The 17,467-nt window shown below is 40.6% G+C and overlaps 1 protein-coding gene across 1 annotated transcript; it reads right to left on the bottom strand.

Annotated features, from left to right (window-relative positions):
• Window positions 1-1,511: 1,511 nt before the first annotated feature.
• LOC125802883 (uncharacterized) lies at window positions 1,512-16,561 on the bottom strand. The gene is made up of 6 exons (XM_049480987.1): window positions 16,499-16,561; window positions 16,190-16,283; window positions 15,895-16,018; window positions 15,690-15,788; window positions 12,132-12,192; window positions 1,512-10,086 (listed from the first exon to the last, which is right to left on the bottom strand). The coding sequence occupies exons 1-6, from the start codon at window positions 16,559-16,561 to the stop codon at window positions 3,817-3,819; spliced, it is 6,711 nt and encodes a 2,236-aa protein (XP_049336944.1). The 3' UTR covers window positions 1,512-3,816.
• Between the last annotated feature and the right edge of the window lie 906 nt (window positions 16,562-17,467).

Genomic DNA, 17,467 nt, shown 5'->3' with positions numbered 1-17,467 from the left:
GATACCTGAAGTAATTCTTTTATCGGTAATAAATCAGTTTAAACTGCATCTGAACAGCTATTTATCTCAAGTATGAAGAGAATATTTAATATTTGGGTCGAATTGAGAAGGGATCACATTCTCAAACAGAACCGGACTGATACCATCTCCTCTCACGGGTCACAGTGTGGATATTTTGCTACAAACCCAAACGCAACTACTGTCTTTACACCTGCTGAAACCAAACAAACCAAGAGTACAAACCAACCAGAGTCCGATTTAACCAGAGCAAATAGTGCTGGTGTGAAATAAAGCAGACATATTTATATCACTTGCTCATAATGTACAATATTCTGGAGTCATGAGGGGGGTCTTACTCTAGACCAGCGTAACGTTATAATTGTTTAATCTGAATACATGTGTTCATGAGTAGTGTATGTATATATGTGTATGTGTATAATATGTGTGTGTAATTGACTGTACTGGTGGAGAGGTGCTGCCCTCTGCTGTTGGCTGTTCTTTTGTCTCCTCTCTCAGGTTAAAATCCTCTGGGAGGTGTCAGCTGATCTTACAGAACATTGTAATTGTAATTAGACTTAAAAGCACCGATGACATACAGTCCATGCCCCTGACGTTTTTGTTTCTCTCTCTCTCTCTCTCTCTCTCTTGGGGAGCCATTATATAGTAGGATATGCTAATGCAGATGTTTATTGATAAGTGCTAACTGTGTGTAAATTTTGCCTCATTTTGTTTTTCTATGATGGTCAAACAAAGTAATTTGTATTTTTAATATTCTAGTTTCTATCACTGTTATAGTGTTTTGTGCCTTGTATTTTTTCCTTGTTTTCACCTGTTTTTTCACCAGTTTAAGCAGAAAGGTGTGAGGGGTAGTGAAATGTAATTTTCTTTTCTTTTCTGTAAGTAAGTCTTACAAAGTGTGTTTAGATATTTTGTCTGTTATTTTAAGTCATCTTGTGTTATCAATATAAAGTTTTTTTGTATCATAACTAGTGTGCTGGTCTATTTTTTGTTCTTTGTTTGTTTGATTGATTACACAACCCTACAATAGATTTTTCAAATCTCCAAAATTTTAAATATTTTTTTAACAATTAAAAATTAATAATGGATGAATATTGAACAAAAGTAAAAAAGAAAATGACATTTCAATGTCAGGTTTTCTGAAGAATGTGGCTAGTGGGAGAGTATATTGTCTCAAATATCTTAACATTGTCCATGAGGGTGCGGGAATGCTTCTTCAGCACCTCACTTTGTCAGAGATGTTTTTCTTCCTCACATGGAGAATAATAGTGTTGGTGGCACTGTGCCGTGAGGGAAGGAGCTTGGCTTGGAGATCAGGAGATTGTGGAATTACCTTTAGAATCCAAGAACTCCAGAATACACAAATTGAAAAGCAAGCCCTTGTGTCTGACAAACTGTTAAGAAGCAGGGGATATTTACCAATAAATATTACTTTGTGAGTGTATTTTGTTAATCAGTAAATGCTTAAAATCAATAGTTGCTTTTTACTCAGATTAATATTTTATTATGTTTACTTTTCACATGCCAAGCAATCATGAACCTTGTTGTCAGAGTTATCCTTACAATGCACACTCTGGAAAGATTACACAGTAAGAAGTACACCAGTTACACATTGGCATTCACAAATCAGGGAAAATACAGTGTAAATGCTGACAGATTATATTCTCACTATTACTATCATGTTTTTTTATTTCTTTTTTTATGATAATACATTATTAATGTGATTGTAAATAAGCCTCAGACAGTGATATATAAACACAAAAATTAAACAACAAGAACTCAGTAAGAAATCTCTAAAATATAAACGGATAGAGGAGAGAAAGAAACTGAGTAACTGGAGAAATTGGAAAGAAAAAAAACATATATGGTTCTGAAACTTTAACTGTTTAAAACAACATTATTTGGTTTATTTAGTTGAGGGTGCTGTTGCTGTAGGCAGGTGCTGAGGGTCCAGGCTGAGCTGAATTCTGTGGTTCTGTTTGTTGATTGAGGTGAAGAACTTTTCTGTAGATAGACGGTCAGTTAGGAGGTTTATCCAGTGAGAGACAGTGATGATTTTACTTTGATTTCCAGAAGTTTTCTTTGGAATAGTCAGCACTACCAGAAGAACAATGCTGTTTTCTTTGGTTTAGATTTCTTTGGATTGCTGAGGTGTCTCCAGATATCCAGAGTGAGCGGAACAGTGGGATGGGATGTCCAGCTGAGAGTTTAGCTGATGGATTCCTTGTTGCTCTAAATGTTTAATGGGTGTACAGCGCTGGAGGGCATTAATCATGATGTTTGGGTTGTTTTGCTAACAGTGGCAGCAGATTTCAGATTTTACAGGATGTGAAACAGGATGTATATATGTGATGGTATAACAATATGGGATAGTGTTTATATATTTACTCAAATTCTAAATTGATTATGGAGTTTATTATGATTTATTCTAATTCTAATTCTAATAGTCAAGTACAAAGTAAATAGGAATTAAGATAAATGCTTTATCTTAATTCCTATTTACTTTGTACTTGACTATTGTAAGTCGCTTTGGACAAAAGCGTCTGCCAAATGTAATGTAATGTAATGTAATATTCTGAGTTTTCTCTGTGGGTCTATTTAGCATGTTATTTTTAATTTGCTTTTTTCTGTTTTTACATAGTGGCCAGAGTGGACAGTGGGAAGGGGTTATGGTCTATTTGTCTATTTATCTGTCTATATAAGGGTAATTTTGAAGATCTGAATTAGCATAAATGGAAAGTGTAGAACGTTATATAATATATTATATATAATTATATTAAAAGACTGAAGCTGCAATAAAATGTAACCTAGTGATTCAAAAACAAATGGCCTTATTTTAGTGATCTATATGCGAGCCGTTAACCGTGCAGCTTGATTTAGGGCGTGTCAGTGTGTGTTTGCTATCGTAACAGCGGAAAAAATGTACACCTTGCACGGTTTGAAATGAGTAAATATCATGAACTAATTCTGGTTAATTTTGGGCGTAACATGAAATTAACCAATCAGAGTGTCTCTTGCTCATCATTCCCTTTAAGAGTCGTGCACTCTCACTTTGCGGATTGATATTTTAATGATGCAGCTACCTGGACATTGATGATACGCCTGTGTTGAAAATTCCCTACCACAAAGTACAAATAAATACCACAAAGTACTTGAAGCTGTCATCCATGTTGAAGGATAAAACACATAGTATTAAGAACTAGGGTATGTTAACATTTGATAAGGATTATTCTGATTGTTTCTGTTGTCATTATGATTTAAAAATTATCATTCATATTTTCAAAAAATTGCCAAAAAAAATCACAAATTCTACCAGGCTATGTAAACAGGGTGAGTCAAAAGTCTCAGGACATAATTTAATTTCAAAAATGAAAAGGAAATAAAAAAAGGGAAAATGGCATATTCCCAGCAAGTAATGGATGAGGGGATTTATCTTTTAGGCTACTTAGGGAACACAGCCGGCATCTTGAAAGCCACCATAATTTGATTTTAACATAAAAGTTTTCCTACGACTTATTTGATTGACTTGTATTTGATTCCATTTAGAAGAGAAATTGTAAGATTTTATCATAGTATGATAATATTTGCCCACAAAAATTATAATTATTTGTAATGCACCCTGACCATGAACTGGACTAACCAGATAGCCAAAAGGCAGTATTAAATCATTTTGAAATAATCAAGTATGGTATTTATTCCTCTGCGTGAGTTCCACCTCCTACCATACTTTCTTCTCCACAGAGACGTAAAGAGCTCTGCTTCGAAACTTTCTTTCTTTACCTTTAGCTCCCCCAACATCTAACAGTTTTGCTGAAGTGTCTCGACAGAAGCTATCCCCTCTCTGAGGATTAGAGTCAAATGACCACAGTCATGAGTGGTGTTCACCCAGTTTTTCAGGAAAATGCCCACAAAAGTGTCATCTTCAGTGTGGAAATTCAGCATCAGTCCAGATGAAGTCTGCTTGCACTCAGCAGTGTTCAGTGATACAGTAGGCAGGTATAACATATCTGTGGCACTATCTTCAGCACAGTTGTCTATAGTGATCCAGCCATGGTGCGGCACCATCATGTAGACATCTCTTCCGTCTCCACCAATCAGAACGTCACCTTCTGATAGAGAGACAAGGACATCATCTCCATCAGATCCTTTGAGTAAAGTGGGCTCATATCCGGAGACAAGGATGTCTGGGTAGATGGTGCCAATCACGTTTTCCACATCTTTCAGCACGTCTCCCTCTGCATCAGACAGGTGACCTTCTCCACTCAGCAGGTTGACGTAAACCCCCGTACCCGTCTTGTGATCCCCCGTGTAGAGCACTGTGTCTCTTCCAGAGCCCCCATCAATCACATCTGCTCCCGGGCCTGGAACAAAGATATCCCAGCCCGGACCTCCAAGCAAGGTATCATCTCCATCTTCTCCGTAAAGAGTGTCATTTCCAGCACCCCCAATTAAGATATCATTTCCCTTTCCACCAATCAATGTGTCATGCCCATTACCCCCATCCAATACATCATCCATCAGGCCACCAAATACAGCATTGTCTATATCACTGGCCTGAATGTGGTTGGACTGATGAGGGCAGCCCTGAACTGTGTGGACGGTCAGCAGGTTGGTCTGAGAGCGCAGGTCTATGTGGCAGTCTGACTGCTGACCTTTCAGCACCACTTTATAAGCTTTAATCCAGGGTTCTTCAAAGACTTCAGACTGATTTGTAACTGGAGACATAACCCGAAAATGCACCCCATCAGCAGTCTGGAAGTTCAGGTGCTGGAATTTGTTCCCTTTTCCGTACTTCTTCAGTGTCACTTTCATGTTTTGGCCTTTCTCATGAACAGAGAGGATCACATCATAGTTTTCTGAATAAACAGTAAAATTATTGCCAAGGAATTCAGCCTGAAATTGCACAGTGTCTTCCTTTTCATCGAGAGCGAAGTTGTCAATCTCAACTAGAGTCCCATAATCTGGCTTTATTAGGTAAGTGTCTTTCCCTTCTCCACCGGTTAAAATCGCTCCCCCGGTGAAGGGGTCCAGCCAGTTATCTCTGTCGTTTCCGGTCATGATATCAAATCCTGATGATCCATACATTTCCACCACAGACAGAAACTTTCTGGTATTCATTTTCATTGTCTGGCCAGGATTTGCATTCCTGTAATCCACAGACTGTGGTATCTTTAGTAGACCTCCACATTGGCTGGAACTGGACGGAAGAAGAAAAGTTATTCCGTCACTTGAACGAATCATCAGATGCTGTGACGTCTCTGAACTGAACCAGCTTTTTAACTGGATTTCTTCCTTGTTATTAACAAAGAGTTTTATGTCTTGGCCAAAGCATTTTGGAACAATTCTCTCATATACTTCATTCAGTAAAAGAGTATCCAGTTCCAGATCTGGTGAGTAATTGAAAATAACTTTAGTTCCTTGACCAGGAGTCACTACATACACATCTTGTCCACCACGACCCTCCAGAAGATCAGATCCTGCTCCTGGAATAATGGTGTTTGATACTGAGTTGCCTTTAATTCTGTCGTTACGGTTGGAACCACGAACTTCAGTGACATTTTGGAAAGCTTCATCATCCTGTAGATCCACCACAAGGGGGCTGGAGGATTTACTGTAGTCTATACTTTGGCTTAGGATGCATTTGCTGCGAAGTGGATCTGGTTGACTGCAGCGGGATTGTTCTGCAGACAGACTGAAGGTGATCAGATCTTTAGTGACGACTAGAAGGTGTCTGTTTTCTTCTGAACGGAACCAGTTTTTCAGGGTGACCTCTACATTTCGGTTTCTAAATGGCATCAGTATCAAGTTGTTTCCACTGACTTTAGTTCTAAAAGTGTGGAGATCTGCCTCTATTATGATCATGTCTTTTGCTTTATCTGTGGAATTGTTGTCAATTTCCACTTTAAATGTGTTCTTCTCGTTTACAATGTAAACATCCTCTCCTTCTCCTCCTTTAATATAGTCCCGGCCTCCTCCACCATCCAGCATGTTGTTTTGTGCATTCCCAATGATCCGGTCGTTGTAAGTAGAGCCCAAGACATTGGTTACAGTAAGGAGATGGGGCAGGGTGGTGTCCACTGTTTGACCTTGAGATTTAGACATCAGGTTGACTGCTCGGGCCGTGAGCTTCACTGGGAACAACACATTTGTAGAAATATCAAACATTATCCCGTCTTCTGACATCATGTTTATATGACGATACTCCTCTCCAACGAACCACTTTATGATTCTCACAGAATGATCACCTAAATACATCATAGTAACATCATCTTCAGATTTAGACACTGATATTTGATCATAGTTGACACCTAGGATGAGTAAATCTGTGGTTTTAAGTGGGTCGTAATTATCAATGTGGGTATTTCCTCCATCTTTAGGAATGATGTACGTGTCTCTACCACCCTGACCCTTTACATAACTCCTCTGAGGTCCTAAGTAGAAAGTGTCACCTCCTGCATTTCCATTAAGCTCATAATAATAGCTCAACATGATCTCCATCAAATGACTGTCTTCGTTCTTCTGAACAGCAAAAAAGTTATTTAGCCTGCTGTTCCCACTGTATTTTCCATATCTGGAGTAGGACAAATTCTGATAACCAGAAACCACAGTAATTGATCCAGCTGGTATAAACAGAAGCACTTTTCTTTGAATTCTGCTGTACTGTAATTTGTGTGATTCTCCAGTTCCCAAAACTATGTCATCAGCTGTGTCAACAGGCCAACACCTTTTTCCAAAGCTTTCATCAGCAGACACAAAAGAATCCAGGCACATTTCTGACGGTCCTTGCTCGGACAGACTGAAGCAGATGCCCCCTCCATTCCAGGAGCTTTCTCCACCTGTGAAATCAATAGCTTTTCTCCCGCTCTGCACTTCTCTATAGGAGTAATATTTATGATAGTCAGAAATTTGGTCTACAAGTGTGCGACCATTTTCAATCTCACGATAAGGAATGGTGTAAAAAAAACTTGCTACATCAAAAACGTCATGTCTTAAGCCGTTTGAAAAGCCCCTGATAACTGCTCCTATCTTGTTAAGAATTCCAGCATTTGGTGGAAGCTTGTTTAACTCATCCTGTACGCCAAGGTATATATCATCAAATACCATCCTTATTATATTAAGTGCAAGGCTGATTGGCATTATAACAGGTGTTAGGTGAGGTTGTGCAAGTTCTACAATGTCCAATGCAAGAATTAAAGAGTCCAGGCCCGCATCAATATATCCCAGTGCATCTCCTCTTTTGATGTCTTCGTAAATGCTATAAACACCAAATGAAATTCCTATAATCGGCATGACTTTGAGGGTATGCTTAGTTACAGGGTTTTTTAAAAAAGTTGATACAGCTTTGATAACCTTTCCTTCAGCAGCAACAGAGACCCTTTTTCCGACAGCAGCCAGACTCATTCCCGTCACTCCATGTACAGTTTGTAGAGTGTTTACAATTCCATGTTTAATGTCTCCTTCTTCAAAGGCCTGGACAGCAGCCTTTGCTCCCAGAATGAGCCCTACCGTCCCTACAGCCATCCCTTCTCTCTCTAAATGCCCAGACGTCTCGTGAGTGGGCAGCGGTTCAGAGACCTTTTCCATTTTATTCCAGATTTTTTCCATTTGATGTTGGCTTTCTGCTGGTACTTTAACTTCCCAGTCTGTAGTTTCCTGAGGATTCTTGTTGTTTACAAACTGACAGTGGAATTCTCCGTCTTTCACCATGATGGAGTTTGGTTTCACGCTGAGTTCCTGCAGTTTCTCACCAAAGGTTCTCTGTAGTTCATTGTGTATGTGTTGTGCAAGCTCAGCAGAAGACCTGGAGTAATATGAGGAAAGTTTAAGAGAATGCTCCACCTCAGCAGCTGAGTGCATGTCCTGTACGGTGATTTGTCCATCAGGTGATCCTCCCAACACCCCAGAGGTGAGCTGTGGTCCTTGTTTGTTAATTGCTGTTTTAAAGACTTTATAAGCAGTTTTAAAGTATTTATAAGCAGTTTCTGCATTAGAAACATCCGTATGCACAAGCTCAAAAAGCCGCTTTAACCCTTCAGAGTCAACATTGTTTTGGCCCAAACTACTAAGCCATTTACTGCATATTGAATCCTCTTCTTTCACTATTTGACCAATGTCCAACTTGTCCCATTTAGATGTAGTGGAAGCCACACCATCAAACCCTCGTTTACTTACGTCTGACCAAGTGCCACCTTTAGTCATTGGAAGTTTATCGAAAAGGATCTCTTGTCCTCGCTCTGCGATGTTATTATCTGGATTGTGACTCATGTCCAGAGCCATCAGTGTGACAGGAAATGAACGGAAGTTTCTAATGGTTTCAGAAATCACTGACGCCATTAAGTATGTGCCAAACCATGCCTCAATATATGGGTGAAGAAATGTCCTTCTATATGTGCCTTTCAAAGTTTGTAAAAAATACTTGGAATAAGCTTTTTTATTATTATTCATTCCTTCTCTAATCTGTCTGTATTGATGTTTTCCCATCTGTTGTTCTATACTTTGCTTTATAACTGCAGCATCTTCATTTGGTTTCAGTTTTTTTCCAACTGGATAAACATAAAGAGTTTTGGGATGTACTTGAAAAACCCAATCATTTTGCATGAAATACGCAGGGTATTTTTCCCCAGCAATTGCGTAATGTTTAATAACATTTACAATGTCTTTACCAGAATGGAGTTCATAGCACGTGTCCAAAATGTCCAATATGGCATTTTTGTTATTAAGTAGTGTGTACTCCTTTGTCATAATGTTTCTCTTGTACATTACATATTCAATATTGTTTAATTTCTTTACCTTAGGAAGTATATCAACTAAGGTTTTTTTATATTCGGTCGCTTGTTCATTGAAAAAAGCCCATGCTAAAGCTTCAATATCATCTATATGTTGTTTGTTTTTTCGAAAGACTTGATCTACAAATCTTTTTGGCTCTGATGGCCAAGTATCAGTAAAGTATTTTCCTAGAACATCTGTTTTATCTGGATAAACCTCCTGCCCTGCATATCCAGACTGAGTCTGAATGACAACTTCAGAATTCCTGTCCAGTTTTCCCACTAACTTTTTGCTGCCATCTTTGTTTTTCCAAATGATTCCATCTGGAGTGATTTCCCCAGTAATTTTCTGTCCAGAGCGAGTCACCTGGACCAAAGTGTTCCTTAGGTGGAGCTCTGTGTTTATGGACTTTGCATGAAGTTCTTTAAGTAAAGTCTTTACGAAGTCTTCATCAGATCCAACATCACAGCCCACCACACTGGTGGTTTTGATCTGGTCTCCATCGATGTTCATGTGTGTAATGATCTCCGCCACATCCTTAGCTTTGTAGCCTCCCAGTGTTGTTTTTCCATCTGGGCCTGTTCTCCCGTGACCTACGATCACCAACCGGCTTTCCGCAGTCAGCGGCGTGGGGTCTCCTTTGATAAGTTTGGGTTTCCCGTTTTCCAGCATGTAGACGGAGGACACTGTTGGGTGTTTCTCGTACAGAAATGTAGCAGCGTCTCGAACGATTCGATCATCCTGCAGGATGAGAATATGCTGACCGTCATACTGAGTGCTGTGGTCCACAGGTCTCTTTGTCACCTGGTACTCGACAGCAGCACCAGAGCTGTCCAGAGTTTGGTAAATAAGGTTATTCTGGGTGGTGGTCTCCAAAACAGCACTTATATCATGAGCCTTATAAACTCTCAAGAACCCGTTTCTGAAGATGGTGCTGGTGTTTCTGTGGGTGGAGAAGAGAGAAACGTCCTGAAATTCAGGTTTTAACATCAGAAGTGCCAGAGATGATCCAGAGAAACCTGAGAGAGTGTTTCCATCTTCTGACAGCCTACCAAATATCTTTATAACTGTTCCTCTGCCGATGTCTGAAGGGCAAGTATTGGACTGGAGGCAGCTTATCTCAGCCTTGACAGAAAACCAGGGGTCTTCACTGTACTCTTTCTCAGCTAGCTGAAGGGTCTCTGCTTCTCCGTCCATAATGAGGATGAGTTTATTTCTGTAGGTGTGTGATGTTTCAGATGCAGACAAAAGCACATCATGAGTCTTCTGTCCCTCAATGATCTTCAGAAATTCATTCACATCCTAAAATATACAAACACAACATTAGGTACAACATTGCAGTTTATGGTTTCTTCAACTTAAACATAAAATGATCATTAATATACAGTCCATTAACTGACCAATCCATTACATGAATTTTCATATAAACATATAAACTGACTGACAAAATACATGCTTCTTTTTATTTACTTAAAAACTAGGTAATTTGTTTTATTTTATTGTAAATAGAAAAATATAGGATTTAGGTATCACTTTATTTGGATGGTCCATTATATATGCTTCATTAATACTCAACCAACACTCATCTCATATCTATTAATGTCATGTCTGGTGCTGAAAGCACTCCCACACCCAGCTCTATCTGCACTTTACAAGCTTTCAGCTACAATACCCAGAACGCACCACACCATGACATCACGCTCACTCCTGATCACATAACACACCGCATGACACCTCCAGGAAGTCCCAAATACTGATTTCCCTCACTATATAAGGACCATGCTCACGCTCACACCTCGCCGAGTATCTGTTTGGTTTATCCTGCAATACAAAGTGTTTCTATAGCCCTTGTTTGATATCCCGTGTATAATCTTGTTTCTGTTTTTCCAACTTTGATTTTTGCCTTCGCCCTCGTATTGGATTATTTTGTATGACCTGGACTGTTTGTTCTGCGGACCAGATCCATTCCTGTACTCCAGTGCAGGACAATGCCACTCCTCCTAACCCCAAGCCCATTGACATCAAAAGGTCCAGACTGTCTGCTGCTGAAAGGCAATGACGGATTTGCCTTCACCTGTGCCTTTACTGTGGTGAACCAGGTCATCTTAAAGCTGCATGTGAACTCCAACCCAACTCTACTAAGGCTTACTCCGGCTCTCTTTCTGCAATCTGAAAGCAGGTTTCACCTCAGCTCCCATCCTCAAGCACCCTAACCACGAGTTTCCCTTCTTGGTGGAGGTGGATGCCTCCAAATCTGGAGTCAGCGCAGTCCTCTCGCAGCGTAGTGGGTTGCCACACAAATTGTTTCCTATAGCCTTCTTCTCGCCAAACTCTCTTAACCTTTCGTGCCAGTACAGTTTCACAACAGGTTGATAACCTGGGCCCATTCTGCATTAACCTCGGGTCATCCCGGTGTCACACATATTGCTGTTAATTTTGTTACTGATCGGCCCCATTCTGCCTCCGCTCCGGCTCCTTTGGGGGGGTACTTTTATGTCTGGTGATGAAAGCGCTCCCATGTCTCCCACACCCAGGTCTATCTGCAATTTACAAGCTTTCAGCTACAATACCCAGAACGCACCACACCATGACATCACGCTCACTCCTGATCACATGACACCTCCAGGAAGTCCCAAATACTGATTTCCCTCACTATATAAGGACCATGCTCACGCTCACAGCTCGCCGAGTATCTGTTTGGTTTATCCTGCAATACAAAGCGTTTCTATAGCCCTTGTTTGATATCCCGTGTATGATCTTGTTTCTGTGTTTTTCCTACTTTGATTTTTGCCTTCGCCCTCGTATTGGATTAATGTGTATGACCTGGACTGTTTGTTCATTTTTGGATTTTTGCTTTCTCGTTGATACTGCCTATGAACTCTATTGAATGGAACCCTATACCCAACTCTAAGCTTAACCATGAATCAATCCTAAAACCCAACCCTGAAACAAACCTTAACCTAAACCTTAAACCTAACCCTAAAATGTTTAGATTAGAGTTTGAGTTAAGTTTAAGTGTAGAATTAGGTTGTGTAGAAAAAAAACAATTCAACTGAGTTCAGTTGCATTTAATTGACAGTTAGTTGAACGATGGTTAAACAGCATAGGAAGTGCAAATAAAATAAGCAAATAGTTTATTTTTTTAGGTGTTTGCAAACAGTATAAATTCAAGACATTTAATGTTTTATCTGCTAAACTCTGTTTAAGTTACTAATATACAGCAGAAGGAAATGGGCCGGGACCTATCAGTTACCACAATTATAAGGTGCAGGTTTTTCTCTTTCTCTAACCCTGTATTGTTTCACTTGTTGATCAATTAAACTTTCCATAATAACAACACAACTTACCTTTATCTTCTGCAGCATACACACAGAAACATCACTGCCATTCTCAGGGTTAAATCCAATCCTGTAAACCAATAACAACACAGAAGTGTACACACCACTTTTAATATTATCAGCAGTGTTTAGCTCCAGCTCTGTCCATATAGACATTTGTGATTCTGATTTTATCTCTGAAGTTCTCTTGTAGTGTCCATATGTAAATGGGCTACAAACAAGATCTCTTGGCTGACCAGAAGTGAACTGGTCCAAATAATAAAGCTTTTTCTGATTACGTTGTGTTCTACTGTTGATGCCATGTTCAAATGCCCTCTTAAAATATATAAAACATAATGGATCTCTATCAAACACAGGGATTTTTTGTTGGGAGCAGTAACAAATATTTCCACTTCAGAGCAGTTGTTGTCCTAAAACAGTTCTTTGTGATGGTGTTTTTTGCACTGTTTATATGGATGCATAATCAGCTGTGTGTCCATGACCATCAGTTGAGGAATAAGTACTTATATGCATTACATTTTCTGTGTTAAAACCGAACACACAAATATACACACACCTTTGAGTAAATGTTTCAAATTCCACACTTTCCAAAATCCACCAGCTCATTAATTTAATGTCAACCAATACTAAACCATTTCTCATTCCTGCTCACCCAAGTACTGATCACAATTATCTGTTTACAATTACTGTTTATACTGTACATATACAGTCTCCTCCAAAAAGTATTGCATTAAGTTTTCCGGGCTTTCATTTCAGCATCTTTTTGTTGGTGTTTGTTTTGGGGACTTACTCCCTTCAGTCTCCTCTTTAGCAGGTACAATAAAGTTGATAGCGCCGCATGAGTGGCAGCCTGTTACAGCAGCTCTTGCTCACTGTGAGCTTTTATCTCTCTTTTTCTTCCTATTTTATCATTTTTTTCTACATTGAGTACTTTTTTTTTTTTTTATAATTTTATTTCTAATTTTTTCCTATTTTCTCCCCAATTTACACGGCCAATTACCCAACCCACTCACTAGGACTCCCCCTATCACTAGTGATGCCCCAACACACCAGGAGGGTGAAGACTAGCACATGCTTCCTCTGATACATGTGAAGTCAGACACCGCTTCTTTTCGAGCTGCTGCTGATGCAGCATTGCCGAGTAGCCAGCGCGCCTGGAGGAAAGCACAGCGGCTCGGCTCCGGTACATCAGCTCACAGACGCCCTGTGCTGCAGACATCACCCTAGGAGTGATGTGGGGAGAGAGCGCCATCTACCCACCCAGAGGGAGCAGGGCCAATTTTGCTCCCTCCCTCAGCTTGATGGTAAAGAGCTGGGGTTCGAACCGGCGACCTTCTGCTCATAGTGGCAGCGCTTTAGACCGCTGGACCACTCGGCTCATATCTGGGGACTTTAACCATCCTTCTCCGTCCTCCACATTATCTACCTTAACCCAGTAAGTCGCTTGCCACACCAGAGACAATTAAGTATTGGACTTATTTTACGGCAATGCAAAGGAGGCGTACAACTCAATATCTGGGAAGGTGAAGCCAGTTACAGGAGAAAGATGGAGTTCCAGCTGCAGCAAAATAATGTCGGTGGAGTCTGGAATAGCTTTAACTATTTCTAGACACAAGAAGCCTGATTCTAGGTTTGATCACTCCCCTGCTACCAAGATCAGGAAGGCTGCAGGTCCAGATGGCATTAGCTTGTGCAGATGAGATGAGCTTTAGTCTGAGTTAGAGATTGGGGAAAGTGCCACAGCTGTGGAAAACATCTTGTGTGGTGCCGGTGCCAAAGACACCACATCCTAAAGACACCAACAGCTACAGGCCAGTGGCACTGATATCTTACATGATGAAGAGAGTACAGTGAGAAACATGTTTTTAGATTTCTCAAGCACTTTCAATACCATCCAACCCATGCTCCTGAAGCTAGAGTGCCCAGCTCCTCAGGGAACAGTCCTCGCTCCCTTTCTCTTCACCTTCTACACTGCTGACACAGCTTTGTTATTTGTCATCTGCAAAAGTTCTCAGATGACTCTGCTATTGTCTGCCTCATCACAGAAGGAGATTGTTACATGCAAGTTTAGCCCTAAGGTGCTGGGTATGTTCTGTGTGCTCTCCCTCTGTGTGTGTGTTTTTGCATGTGTTTCTGCAACCTGCAGGTTGCAGTCCACCTGACCTTCATGGGAGGAGCCATGGGCTATATGTGCTTCTGGTTCCCCTGCCACCACATTTTTTCCTTTGGCACCGTCACTGTTGTCTCCTCTTAGGCCTTAAGACTCTTGTTTTGTTTAAAGATTGATGTTTGGCAGTTAAAAAAAAACAATCACTGATTTTGAAACGTCTAATTCTGGTCTGGTCTCCTCACTTCCCTTCTGTTCCCTTTGTTGCAACCCTTTTAAAATGAGCCAACTTAGGTTGTAACAGAGATGATGGAGAGAACAGAAAGCTGATTAAGGACTTTGTGGAATGATGTCAGAAGAACTGCTTGCAGATCAATGGGGGAAAGACAAAAGAGCTTGTGGTGGACTTTGCAGGTCTAAACACTCTCCTTCTGCACATGTGAAAATTAAGGGAACAGAAATGGAGATTGTGAGGTCCTACAAGTACCTGAGTGTTCACCTTAACAACAAGCTTGACTGGACTGACAATACAACCGCTCTTTACAAGAAAGGTCAGAGCAGACTGCATCTCTTAAGGAGACACTGGTCCTTTGGCGTGCAGTAGACACTCCTCAGGATCTTTAATATATGGTTTTAATCTGAAGATTTACTCGTTCCACTTCTTGCCCTGATGAACTCTGCTGTAGTTTTGGGTCATTATCTTGCTGTATGATGAATGGACTTTTTTTTCTATAGGCTTCTGAATTCATTGCACATCACTGAAGATAAATTAACCATGCAAACCCAAGCCATGACACTATCATCACGGTTTCTTAAGGACATCCCTATTGGTTTTAATGGCCATGAGAATATTAGACCAATGAATGATTGATTTTCCATCTACTCTCAGCTTCACAGCTCTTTGCTCTCCCATAGACTCACAGCTCTCTGGTTTTCATGTTGGTTACTCCTCTAACTATAGATACTCAGTCTGCACAGATAAAACCCAAATCTGAAACTGAGCATTCAGACATTCAGCACTGTGTATTTATTTAATAATCAATGTTCCATCAGGACACATCAGGGCAATATAACACCCCTGAGAGTCACATGTTCCAATATTTTTACTAACAAGAAAAATGGGTCAGTTCAGATAAAATGAAATAAAAGCTGAAATGTTGATATTTTGTCTCATATTCATCCTTTAATAATAAAACCCAAATGTGTTCAGTCTATAACAGAAATAAAGAGATTGGGCTCGCTGTACTTGGAGGGGAGTGTAGCTGTTTATGCAAAATGTTATGATAAAGTCATACAACTCAAACTACACGTGTGTATCAGTATAGCTACTACTACTATTATAACTACTACTGGTGAAATTTTGGACTTTCAGTATGATTAGTGATGGAGTGTGAGAAAGATTGTTTGCTTTAACTACAACATTTTCAATCCTACCATGTGTTAAGAGTAGTTGTGTTTACCTGGTGCCAATGATCACAGCCGAATCATTCATGTCCATTTTATTCCTTTCAAACTTCAAGGCCTCCACACAACCTTCAGATTGTGTTTTCTTATTAAACCTTTAATCAACAAAATACAATTAGATGTGTTTACAAATATATTTACATGTGAGCTAACACAAGGCCTGTATTTAATGTTGGGTGTTAAGTTGTTAGCATACTGTACCTGGGAGCGGCTCCATCACTCTGGGCTGTAGTTTGCAGGTGTTTGAAGTGACTGGCCAGTCCCTTCAGTCTGTGCAGCGAGGCTACATCATCCCCCAGACCCTCCCAATTATTGTCTTTAAGCTCTGTGGGGTTTAGCATAAGGACCTTTTTAGAAACACTAAAAATATCATATTTTTACCTTCATAATTTAATATTTTACATTTTATTAAGAAGTAATTCATTTACATGCTATTTTGTTCTACTCTAGTAATATGTATACATTCTATTAATTGAGATGTCTTACCAAACTGTACTGATGGGCTGAAAAGACACAACAAGAGAGCCGACCACAGGACACAGCACCATCCCTGTGCTGTAGCCATCATCAGCTCTCCAGCTCAGCTCCACCTGAAACAGAGAGAACACACCAATTTAGCTCAGCTTCCGGCGCCGTACTGAGCAGCAGCCTTTCCAGTAGCTCCGTCTTTTGTGTACTTTTTCTAGCCTTTTCCTTACTTTTACTACTTTTACTTTGTTTTTAGATGCTTTTATCACTAGTGTAGTGATTACTTGAATGTCCTATGGACATGGAATCCACTTTCGTGAGCGCGGAGGGAACTAACCTTGTTTACACGAGGGAAGAGCTGCTGGCGCTTCGAACAAAGGAACAAGCCGGCCAGACGCATCGCATCCCGGCAGAACTGCGCCGACCCTACTGCGGGTGTAGAGCTGGAGCTAAGCTAAAGGCTAAGCACATGGAGAAACGATGGAGGTTTAAACCATCTGTTCCTTCAGTGGTGATGGGGAAAGTGAATGCTCTGACCAACAAGATGAACTGGCGGCACTGGTTATTTTCCAGCGGTTGTATCGGGAGTGTAGCATTTTATGCTTCATGGAAACGTGGCTAACCAGCAACATTCCGGATGCTAACGTGGATATTCCCGGCTTCACCACCGTAAGAGCGGACAGAGACCCCAAACGAAGCGTGCTGTTTGTGAACATCAGATGGTTTAACCCAGGACATGTAACTGTGAAGGAGATCATCTGCTGTCGGGATGTTGAACTGTTGAACTCCCTGCTTTTCACCAGTATGTTAACTGTCCCACCAGGAAGAACAGAACTATTGATCTCCTTTACTCCAATGTTAAGGATGCATACTCCGCCACACCTCTCCCCCCTCTGGGAAAATCTGACCACAACCTGATCTACCTGCAACCCCAGTACAAGCCCCAGGTCCGTAGACAACCTGCATCTACACGCTCCTTCAGGAAATGGTCTCCTGGTGCTGAGGCAGCTCTCAGGGACTGTTTTGAGTCCACTGAATGGAGTGTATTGCAGGAGCCATACGGTGAGGACCTTGAGGGGATTACACACTGCATGACGGACTTCATGAACTTTTCCATGGACATTGTTGTTCCTGTGAAAACTGTGCATTGTTTCGCTAACAACAAGCCCTGGATTACCAGCAATGTTAAAGGCCTTCTAAACAAGAAGAAGAGGGCCTTTAAAGAAAACAACCAGGAGGAGCTTAGGAGCGTACAGAGGGAGCTCAAAGTCCATTTGCGAGAGGCCAAGGAGTCCTACAGGAAGAA

Source organism: Astyanax mexicanus, chromosome 7 (assembly GCF_023375975.1).
Source record: "Astyanax mexicanus isolate ESR-SI-001 chromosome 7, AstMex3_surface, whole genome shotgun sequence".
Taxonomy (NCBI): Eukaryota; Metazoa; Chordata; class Actinopteri; order Characiformes; family Acestrorhamphidae; genus Astyanax; species Astyanax mexicanus.
This window is presented reverse-complemented; position numbering and strand designations above follow the sequence as displayed.